The sequence below is a fragment of the Oncorhynchus mykiss genome, chromosome 18 (genome assembly GCF_057628025.1).
Source record: "Oncorhynchus mykiss isolate SJ-2025 chromosome 18, ASM5762802v1, whole genome shotgun sequence".
NCBI lineage: Eukaryota > Metazoa > Chordata > Actinopteri > Salmoniformes > Salmonidae > Oncorhynchus > Oncorhynchus mykiss.
Window position 1 is genome coordinate 20,022,501 of NC_143039.1, and position 15,000 is coordinate 20,037,500.

The window sequence follows — 15,000 nt, forward strand, 5'->3', positions numbered from 1 at the left end:
AGTCTATGTTGAAGCATAAGTTTGAGCGTAGTGTTTATGCTGCGTGGTCAATATCCAATTCAATTGTTTCTTGCGTCGTGCTAGGTAGGCTAGCTACAACTAGCATGCCACGAAAAACATGCTTCCATTTTAGTTAGCAACGGGTGGCTACAAAGGAGCAATAACCTATCGATGATGTCTCAGTGGAGTCAACATATTTACCGATATTTGAAAAGCAAGCTTCGTTTCACAGTGGTGCCATTCAATCAATCTCTATAACTTTGTCACCGTTGTGTCTCTTAATTCTACACACACAGCACTGTTGAGTGTGTCCGACAAGTCTGGACTTCTGGACTTTGCCAAAAGGCTGGTGAACGTGGGACTGTCACTCGTCGCATCAGGTGGCACCGCCAAAACCCTGCGCGATGCAGGACTGGCTGTTCGGTAGGTGTAACCGTTTGCATACATTTCCAATGCCTCGTCTATCCTTGTTGATAGTGTTCAGCCACCAACGTTCTCTTGCGCTAATGCTCACACGATTCAATGTTATGCTGATAACAATGTATTCCTTTAAGTCACCTTACTGTTTAGAACTTCAAAGAGTAGGTCTGTCTAGTATTCTGCAGTCATTGACCACCTTTCAGATGAGGCATTCCCAGCCTCTAAATGCCATTGAGAATCTGTGCCACTGAATCACCTAACATCCATCTCCCTTTTGTTCCAGGGATGTGTCTGAGCTGACTGGCCATCCAGAGATGCTTGGTGGGAGGGTGAAGACCCTGCATCCTGCTGTACACGGGGGCATCCTGGCCCGGCACACCCCTTCGGACAAGGCTGACATGGAGAAACTGGGCTACAGTCTGGTTAGGTAAGAGACAGGGAAGTGGGTTTAATTGATCTAAGCTCAGATCTGTTTTCCTCAATAGTTAAGAGTAGGACTTGTCCATCTCAGTCAACTTTTCTATACTTTTTTTCCAGAGCCACTACTGTTTTAATGTGATTTTTGGGGGTCTTTGAAAAACAGCCTTTTTGTGAACGAGCAGACCTAAAACACCATGCATGTGATCGGGCACAAGACGGTATTAGATTTGGCCCTAATGCAGGGCAGTAAGGTTGTAAAGTGGGGAAACTTCGAAGTATGCGTTGCTAATCTAATAACCGGCTGATTCAAATGCTGCTGCATCTGCACACATCTGATCATGTTACACACTTTACATTTTTTTTTTTTTGCCTTGAGATTCTGATTGTCAAATTGGCAGCTTAAACAGCCATTCATGGAATGTGATTGGCTTTGAGGAGAAAGTGTGCAATGCATACAGCCTCTGAAATAAACCATGAATTCTCTTTGGCGCCTATGGGCACGTACAGTGCCTTGCGAAAGTATTCAGCCCCCTTGAACTTTGACCGTTTGCCACATTTCAGGCTTCAAACAAAAAGATATAAAACTGTATTTTTTTTGTGAAGAATCAACAAGTGGGACACAATGGTGAAGTGGAACGACATTTATTGGATATTTCAAACTTTAACAAATCAAAAACTGAAATTGGGCGTGCAAAATTATTCAGCCCCCTTAAGTTAATACTTTGTAGCGCCACCTTTTGCTGCGATTACAGCTGTAAGTCGCTTGGGGTATGTCTCTATCAGTTTTGCACATCGAGAGACTGCAATTTTTTCCCATTCCTCCTTGCAAAACAGCTCGAGCTCAGTGAGGTTGGATGGAGAGCATTCATGAACAGTAGTTTTCAGTTCTTTCCACAGATTCGATTGGATTCAGGTCTGGACTTTGACTTGGCCATTCTAACACCTGGATATGTTTATTTTTGAACCATTCCATTGTAGATTTTGCTTTATGTTTTGGATCATTGTCTTGTTGGAAGACAAATCTCCGTCCCAGTCTCAGGTCTTTTGCAGACTCCATCAGGTTTTCTTCCAGAATGGTCCTGTATTTGGCTCCATCCATCTTCCCATCAATTTTAACCATTGTCCCTGCTGAAGAAAAGCAGGCCCAAACCATGATGCTGCCACCACCATGTTTGACAGTGGGGATGGTGTGTACAGGGTGATGAGCTGTGTTGCTTTTACGCCAAACATAACGTTTTGCATTGTTGCCAAAAAGTTCAATTTTGGTTTCATCTGACCAGAGCACCTTCTTCCACATGTTTGGTGTGTCTCCCAGGTGGCTTGTGGCAAACTTTAAACAACACTTTTTATGGATATCTTTAAGAAATGGCTTTCTTCTTGCCACTCTTCCATAAAGGCCAGATTTGTGCAATATACGACTGATTGTTGTCCTATGGACAGAGTCTCCCACCTCAGCTGTAGATCTCTGCAGTTCATCCAGAGTGATCATGGGCCTCTTGGCTGCATCTCTGATCAGTCTTCTCCTTGTATGAGCTGAAAGTTTAGAGGGACGGCCAGGTCTTGGTAGATTTGCAGTGGTCTGATACTCCTTCCATTTCAATATTATCGCTTGCACAGTGCTCCTTGGGATGTTTAAAGCTTGGGAAATCTTTTTGTATCCAAATCCGGCTTTAAACTTCTTCACAACAGTATCTCGGACCTGCCTGGTTTGTTCCTTGTTCTTCATGATGCTTTCTGCGCTTTTAACGGACCTCTGAGACTATCACAGTGCAGGTGCATTTATACGGAGACTTGATTACACACAGGTGGATTGTATTTATCATCATTAGTAATTTAGGTCAACATTGGATCATTCAGAGATCCTCACTGAACTTCTGGAGAGTGTTTGCTGCACTGAAAGTAAAGGGGCTGAATAATTTTGCACGCCCAATTTTTCAGTTTTTGATTTGTTAAAAAAGTTTGAAATATCCAATAAATGTAGTTCCACTTCATGATTGTGTCCCACTTGTTGTTGATTCTTCACAAAAAAATACAGTTTTATATCTTTATGTTTGAAGCCTGAAATGTGGCAAAAGGTCGCAAAGTTCTAAGGGGCCGAATACTTTCGCAAGGCACTGTATGTTTAACAATTTGGGTTCAAGGCTGCAAAATGTAACCTGCTTAATTGACACATGTTCCCATTTACAAAAGTCAAAACTTCACCCTTTTTTTTCTTTGTAAGATATTGTTTCTCGTTGAGTCATCTGGGGCACACGATGTGAGGGATTGAACAGCCACGCTACTCATTAGTTCAAATTGCCTAGATGGTTAGAAAAACATAGTGAAATGCATTGCATTTCTTGACTTGTATTGTTTCCTTTGCCGGTCTTTGACCAGGGTGGTGGTGTGTAACCTTTACCCGTTTGTGAAGACTATCTCCAACACTAATGTGACCGTGGAAGATGCAGTGGAACAGATTGATATTGGTGAGTGAAATGTTAGTTGCAATTTTTTTTTTTGTCCGACCTGACCAAATTCACATAGAATTGTGTTAGATCTGTCATTCTCATTGAAAGCAAGTATTAGAAGCGGTAGATCTGTTCTATGTGTACTATTTCTATGCTTTCTGTGAAGTTTAGTTTTTGCTGCTTTTAATTTCAGTTGTACACCAGCTGGAAATACAATATTTGGGGTTCTGAAAAATAATTCACAGCGGTTTAGATGGTACAATGATTCTCTACCATATACTTGCTTGTTCTGGCACACAAACTGAATTTAGGCGAACTAATAGAATTTTAGTAACCAGGAAATGGCTGTGCAATTGATTCATATTGCACCTTTTAAGGCCAGCTCTACATTTTACTTTCTGAAGTCTGTTCTACAACCTGAAATGCCCTAGGTTGCCATGGTGATTACCCTGTTTGACCCTGGCTGTGTCCTCAGGTGGGGTAACCCTGCTCCGTGCAGCGGCCAAGAACCATGCCCGCGTAACCATTGTGTGCGATCCTGCCGACTACCAGCTGGTCGCCGTGGAGATGGAGGGTTCCGATGGTAAAGACACGACCCTGGACACCCGCAAGACTCTGGCCCTGAAGGTAACTAGGGCAACTTGAAAGCACGGGTTGAAAGTGGATTTTTTTACATGGTCCTTTGTCTCGTGTGTATCAATCTACTTTCTGGACAAGTTGAGAATGGTGAGATCTAGTTGAGAATGGTGAGATCTAGTTGAGAATGGTGAGATCTAGTTGAGAATGGTGAGATCTAGTTGAGAATGGTGAGATCTAGTTTAACTTCCATGTGCTCTCCTTCTACCTTCCTGTTGAGACAAGTCTGTCAACCTCAACTGTGAACAGAGAGGATGTTGAGTGATAGAGAAATTATGCTATCAGGAACCAAACTGTACGTAGACACAACTGAAGTCTTAAGAGATTCTTCAGTAGTAGCAAATTGGACATCTCAGGACAACTGGGGAAGGCCTCATACTGTGTATTTGACAGATTATTGACCCTCTGTTAAAAGGATCAATTTGTACAATTGCAGACCAGATACCATGGAGTCTATGTAGTCAAAAAGCACAATTGCAATCAGATCATTGGGTTTTTGTTTAATTGATTGTTTGTTGGTTAATGCGAGGTAAAGTTCAGAGTCCACTACCTCCCATGTTGCCCTCTCTTGTCCTTGGGGCCATGTTGTTCAGGTCAGCCCACAGTATTCTATTGATCTAGTATCCCTGGACATTGTAAATATGCTACTGGAACTGCCCCTTTATATAGTTTGCTTACTTGATTGTTTTTGTTCTACCTTGTTGTTTTAATATTACATTGTTATTGATTACTGCGTTGTTGGTTAGCTTGCAGAAAATCATTTCACTGTACTTGTGCATTTGACATTGAGTTTTGAGACTACATGGAGTAGAATGGATACATTTAGCACATGGTGTCCCTTGTGAAGGCATTACAAATCTTACAGTGATAGTTTGTATTAAAGCTGCCTAAATATAAAACTATAGAAGCCCATGTTGGCTTTGATCATGGAATAGGTTACAACGCTGTCTGGTTCAGGTGTTTACCCTGGGCTATGTTCATTAGGGCACACCTTAGAAAAACATTTTGCAGTGGTAAACAGATGTGCATTTCCTATTGGACATCAAGGTTTTCCCTTCCTGTTTCAGTCGTTTTTCTTCCATATGTTGTCTAATGAACATGATCATGGTGTCAATGCTATCTAGTTGTCCTCATTCTCTCTCCCAGGCCTTTACTCACACGGCTCAGTATGATGAGGCCATCGCGGACTACTTCCGGGGCCAGTACAGCCGTGGAGTATCCCAGCTGCCCCTGCGCTACGGCATGAACCCCCACCAAGCCCCCGCCCAGCTCTACACCCTGCGCCCCACCCTCCCCCTCACAGGTAGGCTTCACCCCCCCCCCCCCCCCCATTGTGTAGCCAGCAGTAACATTGTCAACCCTCATTTTAATTGGTGTCATATGTTCAACTGAAACCGTCCAGGTGAACTTTGGGGTCCTTGTCCTGTTTGGGTAGACTAACTGTATTGATCCTCCCTTCTCTCCATTCCATTTCTGCCTCTGTCAGTGGTAAATGGTTCTCCTGGGTTCATTAACCTTTGTGATGCTCTGAACGCCTGGCAGCTGGTCCGAGAGCTGAAGAGTGCCCTGGGCATGCCCTCTGCCACCTCCTTCAAACATGTCAGCCCTGCAGGTTAGACACGCAGAGCTTCCAATGCATATGCCAACAAGATTGCAAGGAATCCCAGTAACATTGACCTAGGCTGTCTTCTCCCTCTCTAGGGGCTGCGGTGGGTGTTCCTCTGAGTGATGAGGAGGCCAAGGTGTGTATGGTGAATGACATGCTGAAGAACCTGACCCCACTGGCTACAGCCTACGCCCGGGCTAGAGGGTCAGACAGGATGTCCTCCTTCGGCGACTTCATCGCTCTGTCTGACGTGTGTGACGTCCCCACTGCCAAGATCATATCCAGAGAGGTAGGGCTTCCCAGGTGTCGTGTGTCTGCCCTGTGTGTTTCGTGCATTTCCAACCCCTGTCTATCATTCTCAGGTCTCTGATGGCATCATCGCCCCTGGTTACGAAGAGGAGGCCCTCAGGATTCTGTCCAAGAAGAAGAATGGAAACTACTGTGTTCTCCAGGTATGGTTGGACATGGAAAAGCAGTTGGTGATCATCCTATGTTGCAGCCTTTCCTAGGAAAAAAAAGTTTGAAGTTCATTTGCATCTTCTCACCGGTTGGGGGTGCTGAATGTCTAAATCTGTCAGATGGACCCAGCCTATGAGCCAGATGAGCCAGAGGTCAGAGTTCTCTTTGGTCTCCACCTCAAACAGAAGAGGAATGGAGCTGTCATTGACAAGGATCTCTTCAGCAACGTCGTCTCCAAGGGCACGGTGAGTCTTTGTGGTTTGTGCGTGTCTTGATAGTGTGTGTGAGATTCTCACTGATGACCTGTTCTGACCTTTTGTCCTCTTGTCGGTCTCCTGTTTAAGCTGTCGGTGGAGGCGCTGCGTGACCTGATCGTGGCCAGCATCACAGTGAAGTACACCCAGTCCAACTCTGTCTGCTACGCCAAGGATGGACAGGTAACCAACCTGGAGAGGGAGGAGACATGGGAGGTTCCTGTTGAAATAGTGTTTGGGCACTGAGTTTCCCAATTGTTGTCGCCTATATCCTTGTTTACCTTTTTCAGAAGGAATTTTGAAACATTCAACACTATGTACTGTGGCTTTTCTGGGTCACGATCCGTCTCCTCTCCCTGTGTACCAGGTGATTGGGATCGGTGCGGGTCAGCAGTCTCGTATCCACTGCACGCGGCTGGCAGGGGACAAGGCTGATAACTGGTGGCTGAGGCACCACCCGCGGGTGTTGGGCATGAGGTTCAGGAGTGGAGTGAAGCGGGCGGAGATGGCCAATGCCATCGATCAGTACGTCAGCGGCACCATCGGAGAGGTGAGGGGGTCAGAGGTCAATTAGGGACATGCACTCTACGCATCTGAAATGGTTGTCGGATGTATAGTTCTGCTGTATGTTTTGTGTAGGTTCCTACTGTAGGTGTCTGTCTGTTTAAAAAATCTAATTCCAGATGAGTCTGTCCTGCTCTCTAACTCCTCTGTGTTCAGGGTCCAGACCTGGCAGTATGGAAGGCCATGTATGAGGAGGTCCCAGAGCCTCTGGATGAGACTGAGAAGAAGAACTGGCTGAGCTCTCTACAGGCTGTAGCCCTCAGCTCTGACGCCTTCTTCCCCTTCAGAGACAACGTGGACCGTGCCAAACTGGTAAACACTGCTGAATTATTACTTTTCACTAGTCTAAGATGGCAGACTTTCTGCTTTTGGTTCTTTAGTTGGTCTCTTGCCTTCTAGTGTCTTCCAAGGTCTTTTCTGTTTGACGCCCACATGGACTGATTATTCTGAGGTGTCTGTCTCTGTAGAGTGGTGTGGAGTACATTGCTGCCCCGGCTGGGTCCACAGCTGACGAGGTGGTGATCAATGCCTGTAATGAGCAGGGCATCACCCTGGTGCACACCAACCTGAGACTCTTCCACCACTGAATACCTGGAGTGGCTGTCATACAACGCTGCCTGACACATTTCACACGCCACACACCATTATGGCCCTGAGTAACATGTAGCCATGTGTGTCTACATGTTGGAGGTCCACTAACTGCTCTAGAATAGTGATCAACAAAGGTACTAACATAGTATTATTATTTACACTGAGACATTCCTGTCCTACGGTTATCATGCACAAACCGCATGAGTCATGCTGAGGATCAGTCAGATTCCGTTACATTCCGAGCTTGCTTTCATAGTTGTATCTAAGTTACAATGTTACTGTCTGGAAGGTCACGGTTTACCATGAAATAAACTGTTTCTTGAGAAATCCTGTGGAGTGTGTGTGTGTGTGTATGCAAACACTATTTTACATTATAGCAATATTAAGCTGAAAGTCGGACTGACTACTACACTAATGGAATTGTTTTATGGTCATACCATGGACCATTTAGCTATTTGAATTTTAGGACGCTTCTAGGTATCAAAAATATTTAAAGTTTTGAAATTGCCCCTTACTGTTACAGCTCATAGAAACACATTGAGTAACACACAAATGGCTTAGACAGTCTTAGACCGTTTTCATTGTTGGCCAGAAGACCGTAAAAAGACCAGAATCTGCTCCAAGTGATTTTAATCTAAGAAATGTTTCCAAGTATTCCCACGCATAATGGAAAAAGGTAAGCTAGGTTTGAAATGGTTTAAGTGGAGAAAATCTGTTTTGGGAGATGAACACCTTTTTGTTAAACTACCTCCCTACTTTAATTAATTTGAATGGGTTCCCTTTAGGCAAGTCCTGTGACACGTGTGGGGGTCGTAGAGAACACCTTCCCCTGCAGATGGTATACAATGCCTTCAGAAAGTATTCACACCCCTGTACTTTCCCACATTTTGTTACAGCCTGAATTTAAAATGGATTAAATTGATGTGTTTTTTTTTGTCACTGGCCTACACACAATACCCTAAAATGTTGAAGTGGAATTGTTTTTCATTTATATTTTTTTACAAATTTAAAGCGGAGCGATGTCTTGAGTCAAGTATTCAACCACTTATGGAAGTTCAGGAGTAAAAATATGCACCAGTGGCATGGACTTTGAGTGCACTAATAGTGCCTAACATGATTTTTTTTGAATGACTACCTCATCTCTGACCCCCACGTACAATTACCTCGAAGGTCGCACAGTGAATTTCCAACAGATTCAACCAGAAAGACCAGGGAGGTTTTCCAATGCTTTGCAAAGGGCACCTATTGGTAAATACAATTCTAAGACCTTAAATATCTCTGAGCATGGTGACGTTCTTAATTACACTTTGGATGGTGTATCAATACACCCAGTCGCTACAAAGATACAGATGTCCTTCCTAACTCAGTTGCTGGAGAGGAAGGAAACCGCTCAAGATTTCACCACAAGGTCAACTGGGACTTTTCAACAGTTTATTGGCTGTGATAAGAACTGGGGACGGATCAACTTTGTTGATGGCTTGAAAAGGAAACCTTTACAGGAGTATTTTTCTCTCCAAAACATGCATCCTGTTTGCACCAGTAATACTGCAGGAACTTTTGGTCCTGAATACAAAGTGCTATATTTGGGGCAAATCCAACACATTACTGAGTACCACTCCATATTTTCAAGCATAGTGGTGCATCATGGTCTGGTTATGTTTGTAATTGTTAAGGACTGGGGAGTTTCAGGATAACGATGGGAGCTAAAGCACAGGGAAAATCCTTAACCTGGTTGTATGCTTTCCACCAGACACTGGGAGATGAATTCACCTTTCAGCAGGACTATAACCTAAAACACAAGACCAAGTCTACACTGGAGTTGCTTACCAAGAAGACAGTGAATGTTCCCGAATGATCGAGTTACAGTTTTGACAAATCTACTTGATCTATTTCAAGATGTAAATGGTTGTCTGGCAATGATCAACAACCAACTTGACACAAGCTTGGAAAATATTTTTTTTTTTGCAAATGTCATACAATCCAGGTGTGGAAAGCACTTAGACTTAAATTGCTGCCAAATGTGATTCTAATGTGTATTGACTCAGGGGTGTGAATACTTATGTGAAGAAAAAAATGTTTTCACTTTGTCGTTCTGGGGTATTTGGTGTAGATGGGTGAGACATCTATCTAATCTGTGTTGAATTCAGGCTGTAACACAACATGTGGAATAAGTCCAGGGGTATGAATACATTCTGAAGGAATAAGTCCAGGGGTATGAATACATTCTGAAGGAATAAGTCCAGGGGTATGAATACATTCTGATGGAATAAGTCCAGGGGTATGAATACATTCTGAAGGAATAAGTCTAGGGGTATGAATACATTCTGAAGGAATAAGTCCAGTGGTATGAATACATTCTGATGGAATAAGTCCAGGGGTATGAATACATTCTGAAGGAATAAGTCCAGTGGTATGAATACATTCTGATGGAATAAGTCCAGGGGTATGAATACATTCTGAAGGCACTGCAGGGATTCAGACACAGCCCACACAAAAACAACTGATCTCTAGTTTATACTGACAGATGGGGATTTATTTTATTATGTTACGTAGATTTACACTGGTGCATCAATCTATGTATAAACAGTTATTCAAGAAACAAAGGCAATTCATGAGGTTCTTTTCAACTTTATCAAAACAAGGGAATCTCCATCAAACGTTGGCACCTTTTAGTACAAAAATAAAACCAGAACAAAGTCGACACCCCAGGTCTCACATTCACACAACAATGCTGTGATTAAAGGGATAAATAAAATGCATTGAAGAGTTTCAACATGACAACAACTCAGTGTCAATCACACAGGCAGTGCTACCCCTGTCTACACAGAGGCTACAGAAAAAGCTAAATGATTTCAAACACTTGTCGACATGGCAACTACACCAACATTCTCTCAAAACAGTGCTTTTGATTTCAGACGGATTTAGATTTTATAGAAGTAAAAAAAAAATAATAATAAATGATTAGGACAAACGGTAATACTGGACAGGTAGTCTTGGAAATGTATCATTTGTAAAAGACAAGCACATCTGAACTGTTAAGAAGCACTTCAAACACATACATTCAGGGACAGGGGAAGATTTTAATCTCTTTAAGGCACGAACACAAGGAATGTTCCTTTTGACCTCTTAACTGTCTCAAAGGGAAATGACAACAGACAACTTAACCAACATTCTGAAAGTGTGCAGGGGGTTCTCTTAAGACTAGGAAGGCATGGACCTACAGTATGTAGGTGTGTTAGATATGGTTAAGCTGATCAGTAAGGCATCGATGTGTTGGTTAGGTCTGTCTCTGACTGGACAGGGCGACCTCCTCTTCAAGGAGACTTGACAGACCATGGGTAAGGAAGAGGAGATTTATCTTTTACTCCAGGGGATTCTGGGGGATGTGTCCTTCTGCCAGTGCGTCTGCCAGTAGTTCAGGTCGAAGGCATTCGATGGGGCACTGGATGTTCTGCAGAAGGAGACAGACAGACAGACAAGAGATCAGTATGGGTCCAACCTCAGCATGGGGATTTCAAGTTCTAATCCAACACATTTTCTCAGTTGTCTTTTGAGAGCGTAGTCTATGACTCACCACTTTACGTAGTGTGTTGGTGGGGTCCCTGTATCGGACGGGCTGCAGCAGACTAGAGTCCACCTCAGCACCTGGTCTACGACAGTTCTCACAACGCCAGCCCTGAGAGGAGGACAAGCATTACATTTACACACGTTGGTCATTCAGCAGGTGCTTGTCCAAGTTGCATTCAACTAAGGTCGGTAAGACAAGCATAGCCATTAGCAGTAAAAGTGACCTGTTGTCCTCCGTAGCAGGTGCAGGTACAGATGGCTCCCAGGTATTCTTTCTGCCACTGGTTACCAATCTGGTACATCTTCCCATCGTCATAGCAGGTGGACTCATCTGTAAACACACACGCAGGAGAGGGAATCACACACACAGGCAGACATGGAGGAGGTCACACAGGCAGACATTGAGGAGGTCACACAGGCAGACATTGATGAGGTCACACAGGCAGACATTGATGAGGTCAAACAGGCAGACATTGATGAGGTCACACAGGCAGACATTGATGAGGTCACACAGGCAGACATTGATGAGGTCACACAGGCAGACATTGTAACTGTATTGTGTTGTATTCTGACATGCTGCCAGAGAAGTTCTGTGTTCTTCCTTTAATATCCAAACAAGTGCAGGTGGTGACTGATGTTAAAGTGCTACTTACGTGGTTCACACTTGAACTCTCCCTTCCCGTTGCCCAGGCAGGTGCAGCTCATCATGGGGCCCTTCTCCTCCTGACGCTCCCATTTCTCCCCGATACGGTAGTTGTTACCTCCATCATGACACCACTCTGTTGATGGACAGGGAGCGCGAGAGAGGGGGGAGATATAGAGAACAAAAAAAAGGTCAGACCTGTTGCATAACATCCGACACCGTCTCCCAGCCCCTAGATCGGATTGGTGTAACCAATATGGCAACTATTACACCCAGCCAGTCAGGTGGCAAGGGATCAATAAAGTTTCTTAAATTGCATTGATGAGGTAGTTAAATACTCACTAGAGGAGTCACATCGGAAGTGTCCACTGCCTAGTCCCAGACACCTGCACCACAGCTTGAAGCCCGTCTCAGACATGCGCTCCCACTCGGTCCCAACGTCATGGTAGGTCGCTGTGAAGGTGTCGTAGCACGAGTCCTTATCTGTGCCGGTGGAACCCTCTGTCACTACAGGCGGAAGAGAAGGGGTTCATTTCACCACAGAATCACAGGCTAAGCTGTGTAAGTAAACGCCTATCTAAAAACTTTCTGAACTATATTATCTGACCATGAAACAGCATGACTCAAAACAACATCAGGATTCACTCATACCATCTATTCTATAGGTTAAATGTCAGTACTGATCCTAGATCAGTTGTCATAGTCACTGCTGGTTCCTTACGGGTGTTGCCGGCGGTGACAATCTCCTCCAGGATCTTGTGTTTGAGTGCCCCCTTCAGGGCCTCTACGATAACGTTGTAGGAGGCTCCGCTGGTCAGGCCGATCAGAGTGGCACTGGTGGAGGTACCAGGCAGACGCATCTGAGACAGGAGGGAGAGAGAGGAGAGGGAAGGAGAGAGAGGGAGAGGAGATGGAGGGAGAGGGAGGGAGGGAGAGAGAGAGATGGAAGGAGAGAGAGAGAGAGGGAAGGAGAGGAAAGGAGGGACAGCGAGAGAGATGGAAGGAGAGAGAGAGAGAGATAAAAGGAGAGAGAGGAGATGGAAGGAGAGAGAGGGAGAGAGATGGAGGGAGAGAGAGGAGATGGAGGGAGAGAGAGGAGATGGAGGGAGAGAGATGGAGGGAGAGAGAGGAAATGGAGGGAGAGAGAGGGAAGGAGAGGAAGGGAGGGAGAGAGAGAGGGAAGGAGAGGAAAGGAGGGACAGAGAGAGATGGAAGGAGAGAGAGAGAGAGATAAAAGGAGAGAGAGAGAGATGGAAGGATAGAGAGATTGGGAGAGATGAATGAGAATGAGAGGTGTAGACCGTCATTATAAATAAGAATTTGTTCTTAACTGACTTGGCTAGTTAAATAAACATTACACTTTAAAAAAGTGTCTCTTAGATGTGTCTTTATATGTGTGTGTGTGTGTGTGTGTGTGTGTGTGTGTGTGTGTGTGTGTGTGTGTGTGTGTGTGTGTGTGTGTGTGTGTGTGCCGTAACCTCTCACCTGGAACATCTTCTCGTTGACGTGTGTCAGAGGGTTGCAGGACACCAGGTACTCTGAACTCTGCTTGTAAGGCTTCCAGGCGATGGTGGTCTGGGTCTGGGCCTCCTGAGGGATTCCTGTGTCCTTCTCTGGAAAACCAAAGGGAGAGCCACCAGGCACGTTCACGCTCACCACCGGCACCCTGCGCCCCTCCGCATCCGGAAGGGGCACAAACACCAGGGGTGTCTGGCCATTCCCATAGGGTGTCTGGCCGTTCCCATAGGGTGTCTGGGGGTTCTGGTTGTTGTACTCAGTGTACTCCACGTTCTGGCCCTGGCCCCCCAGGGTGTCTAGGCCGTTGTTACCTACTACTGTTGGGACACGGCTCTCCTTTTCTTCAGGCACGTCCAGGTGGTCGTAGCCTCCGGGGCGGTTGGGGAGTGGCAGTGTAAGCAGGGATTCACGTTCTGGCCGGGAGAGAGGGGTTAGGAAGCAAGCGAGTTAGGGAGGGAGTAGGGAGTTAGAGGAGCTGCAGTAGCATGACGCCGCCAGCAGGGGGTGGCAGTAAGTCCGCATACTAGAGCCACTACTGTACTGCAAAGCACTGCACTTGAAGTAGAAGTTGCCCCTAAGCACAGATCTAAGATCAGATTACCCTACCCCCGTTTTAGTTTTAACCATTAAGGGGAGTGGGAAAATATCTGACCCTGTATCAGTGGTTTGGGCAAATATCTACTCCAAAGCCTGCCACTGCCGTCAATACCTTTTGAATCGCTTGTTAATTCAAAACGTATTCAAAGTGAGTGAGCAGTATTATTGTTTTAAAAGACACAGCTGTTTGTAACAGATGCTGGCACGACTACAAACCAAATCTAACATCTCGGTCTATGAGTTGCTAGGCTGTTCTTACAATATTCTACTGCAGCTAAGCACATATGCAGGCTTCCCAAACCTTTCTTTGTAACATCACCATTCAGGTACAAAAAAAATCAGTTTTTGGGCCATGTGTGTATGTAGACGTATGTGTAAAGTGTGTATGTGCTGTACTCACGAGTCCTGGCCGTGCCCACCAATGGGGTGCTTCTCTGGACATTCTGAAGAGCGATGATCTTGATGATGTACTCGGTACCTGGTCTCAAACCTGAAAACATCCAACAACATCAAGCATCAAACTCTGCTGGAGGAAATCTGATGTCGATTTGAGTCAATTCAGGTGTTTTCCATAAACTGGACGTGTTGAGAGGCTTGAGCTTTCAGAGGGTGAAGAGGAAGGGGTGGAGTTTAAGAGGGCAGGGTAACTTGAGAGAGAGAGAGAGAAAGAGAGAGAGCAGAGTTTGACGTTTACCAGAGATGGTGGCGTAGTTCTGGCCAGCGTGGGGGCGGGGGGTAAGCTCACGGGGCTGCGCCCTGCCTGCCTCCTCGTAGGTGATGTAATATCCTGTGATGCGCGTGGCGGGGGGTTCCCAGCTGAAGGAGATGGAGTTGGGGGTCAGGGAGGTGAACTGGAGGTTGGTGGGGGAATGCACCGCTGGTTTGGCTGTGGTGGCCGTGAGGGTGAAGGGGGCGCTGCGTGCATCACCGTTGATGGTGTAGATGTGGATAGTGTAGGAGGTGCCTGGCTCCAGACCTGAAGGACATCAAACACAACACACTGTCAGTCAGTCAAGAGCCCACTCTGTACTGTACATGGGTTATGTAGTTTACTATAATGATGATAGTTTAGGTGAAAGTGAGGATGGATAATGTAGTTGAATGTAGATGGGGCGATAATAGGTAATGTAGTTCATTTATAGATGAGAGTGGTGAAGGTTGTGTGATGTAGTCTACTGTAGATGAGAGTGGTAATGGGTGGGTAATGTAGTTGACGGTAGATGAGAGTGGTGATAGCTGGGTAATGTAGTCTACTGTACAGTACCAGTGATGGTGTAG

At 45.2% G+C, this 15,000-nt stretch overlaps 2 protein-coding genes across 4 annotated transcripts in view; one reads left to right on the forward strand and one right to left on the reverse strand.

Annotated features, from left to right (window-relative positions):
- Positions 1-7,724, forward strand: part of LOC110527226 (bifunctional purine biosynthesis protein ATIC) — an 8,030-nt gene extending 306 nt beyond the window's left edge. The window contains exons 2-14 of the mRNA XM_036951337.2: positions 297-423; positions 704-847; positions 3,217-3,305; positions 3,763-3,914; positions 5,070-5,226; positions 5,410-5,535; positions 5,625-5,818; positions 5,892-5,981; positions 6,108-6,233; positions 6,333-6,425; positions 6,610-6,792; positions 6,963-7,118; positions 7,274-7,724. Coding sequence (XP_036807232.1) covers positions 735-847; positions 3,217-3,305; positions 3,763-3,914; positions 5,070-5,226; positions 5,410-5,535; positions 5,625-5,818; positions 5,892-5,981; positions 6,108-6,233; positions 6,333-6,425; positions 6,610-6,792; positions 6,963-7,118; positions 7,274-7,393 — 1,599 coding nt within the window. The 5' untranslated portion in view covers positions 297-423; positions 704-734 and the 3' untranslated portion in view covers positions 7,394-7,724. The remainder of the gene's footprint in view (positions 1-296; positions 424-703; positions 848-3,216; positions 3,306-3,762; positions 3,915-5,069; positions 5,227-5,409; positions 5,536-5,624; positions 5,819-5,891; positions 5,982-6,107; positions 6,234-6,332; positions 6,426-6,609; positions 6,793-6,962; positions 7,119-7,273) is intronic.
- Positions 7,725-9,908: 2,184 nt separating this feature from the next.
- The window catches only part of LOC110528732 (fibronectin), a 36,816-nt gene continuing 31,724 nt past the window's right edge, over positions 9,909-15,000 (reverse strand). For 2 of the 3 annotated variants that reach the window (XM_036951297.2, XM_036951294.2), the window contains 10 exons: positions 14,987-15,000; positions 14,417-14,698; positions 14,123-14,212; positions 13,093-13,538; positions 12,329-12,467; positions 11,950-12,114; positions 11,618-11,743; positions 11,189-11,295; positions 10,972-11,073; positions 9,909-10,848 (listed from right to left, as the gene is read on the reverse strand). The exon at positions 14,987-15,000 is cut by the window's right edge and continues 166 nt beyond it. In XM_036951297.2, coding sequence (XP_036807192.1) covers positions 10,759-10,848; positions 10,972-11,073; positions 11,189-11,295; positions 11,618-11,743; positions 11,950-12,114; positions 12,329-12,467; positions 13,093-13,538; positions 14,123-14,212; positions 14,417-14,698; positions 14,987-15,000 — 1,561 coding nt within the window. In that variant the 3' untranslated portion in view covers positions 9,909-10,758. The remainder of the gene's footprint in view (positions 10,849-10,971; positions 11,074-11,188; positions 11,296-11,617; positions 11,744-11,949; positions 12,115-12,328; positions 12,468-13,092; positions 13,539-14,122; positions 14,213-14,416; positions 14,699-14,986) is intronic. The other variant, XM_090207680.1, reaches the window with a different exon arrangement.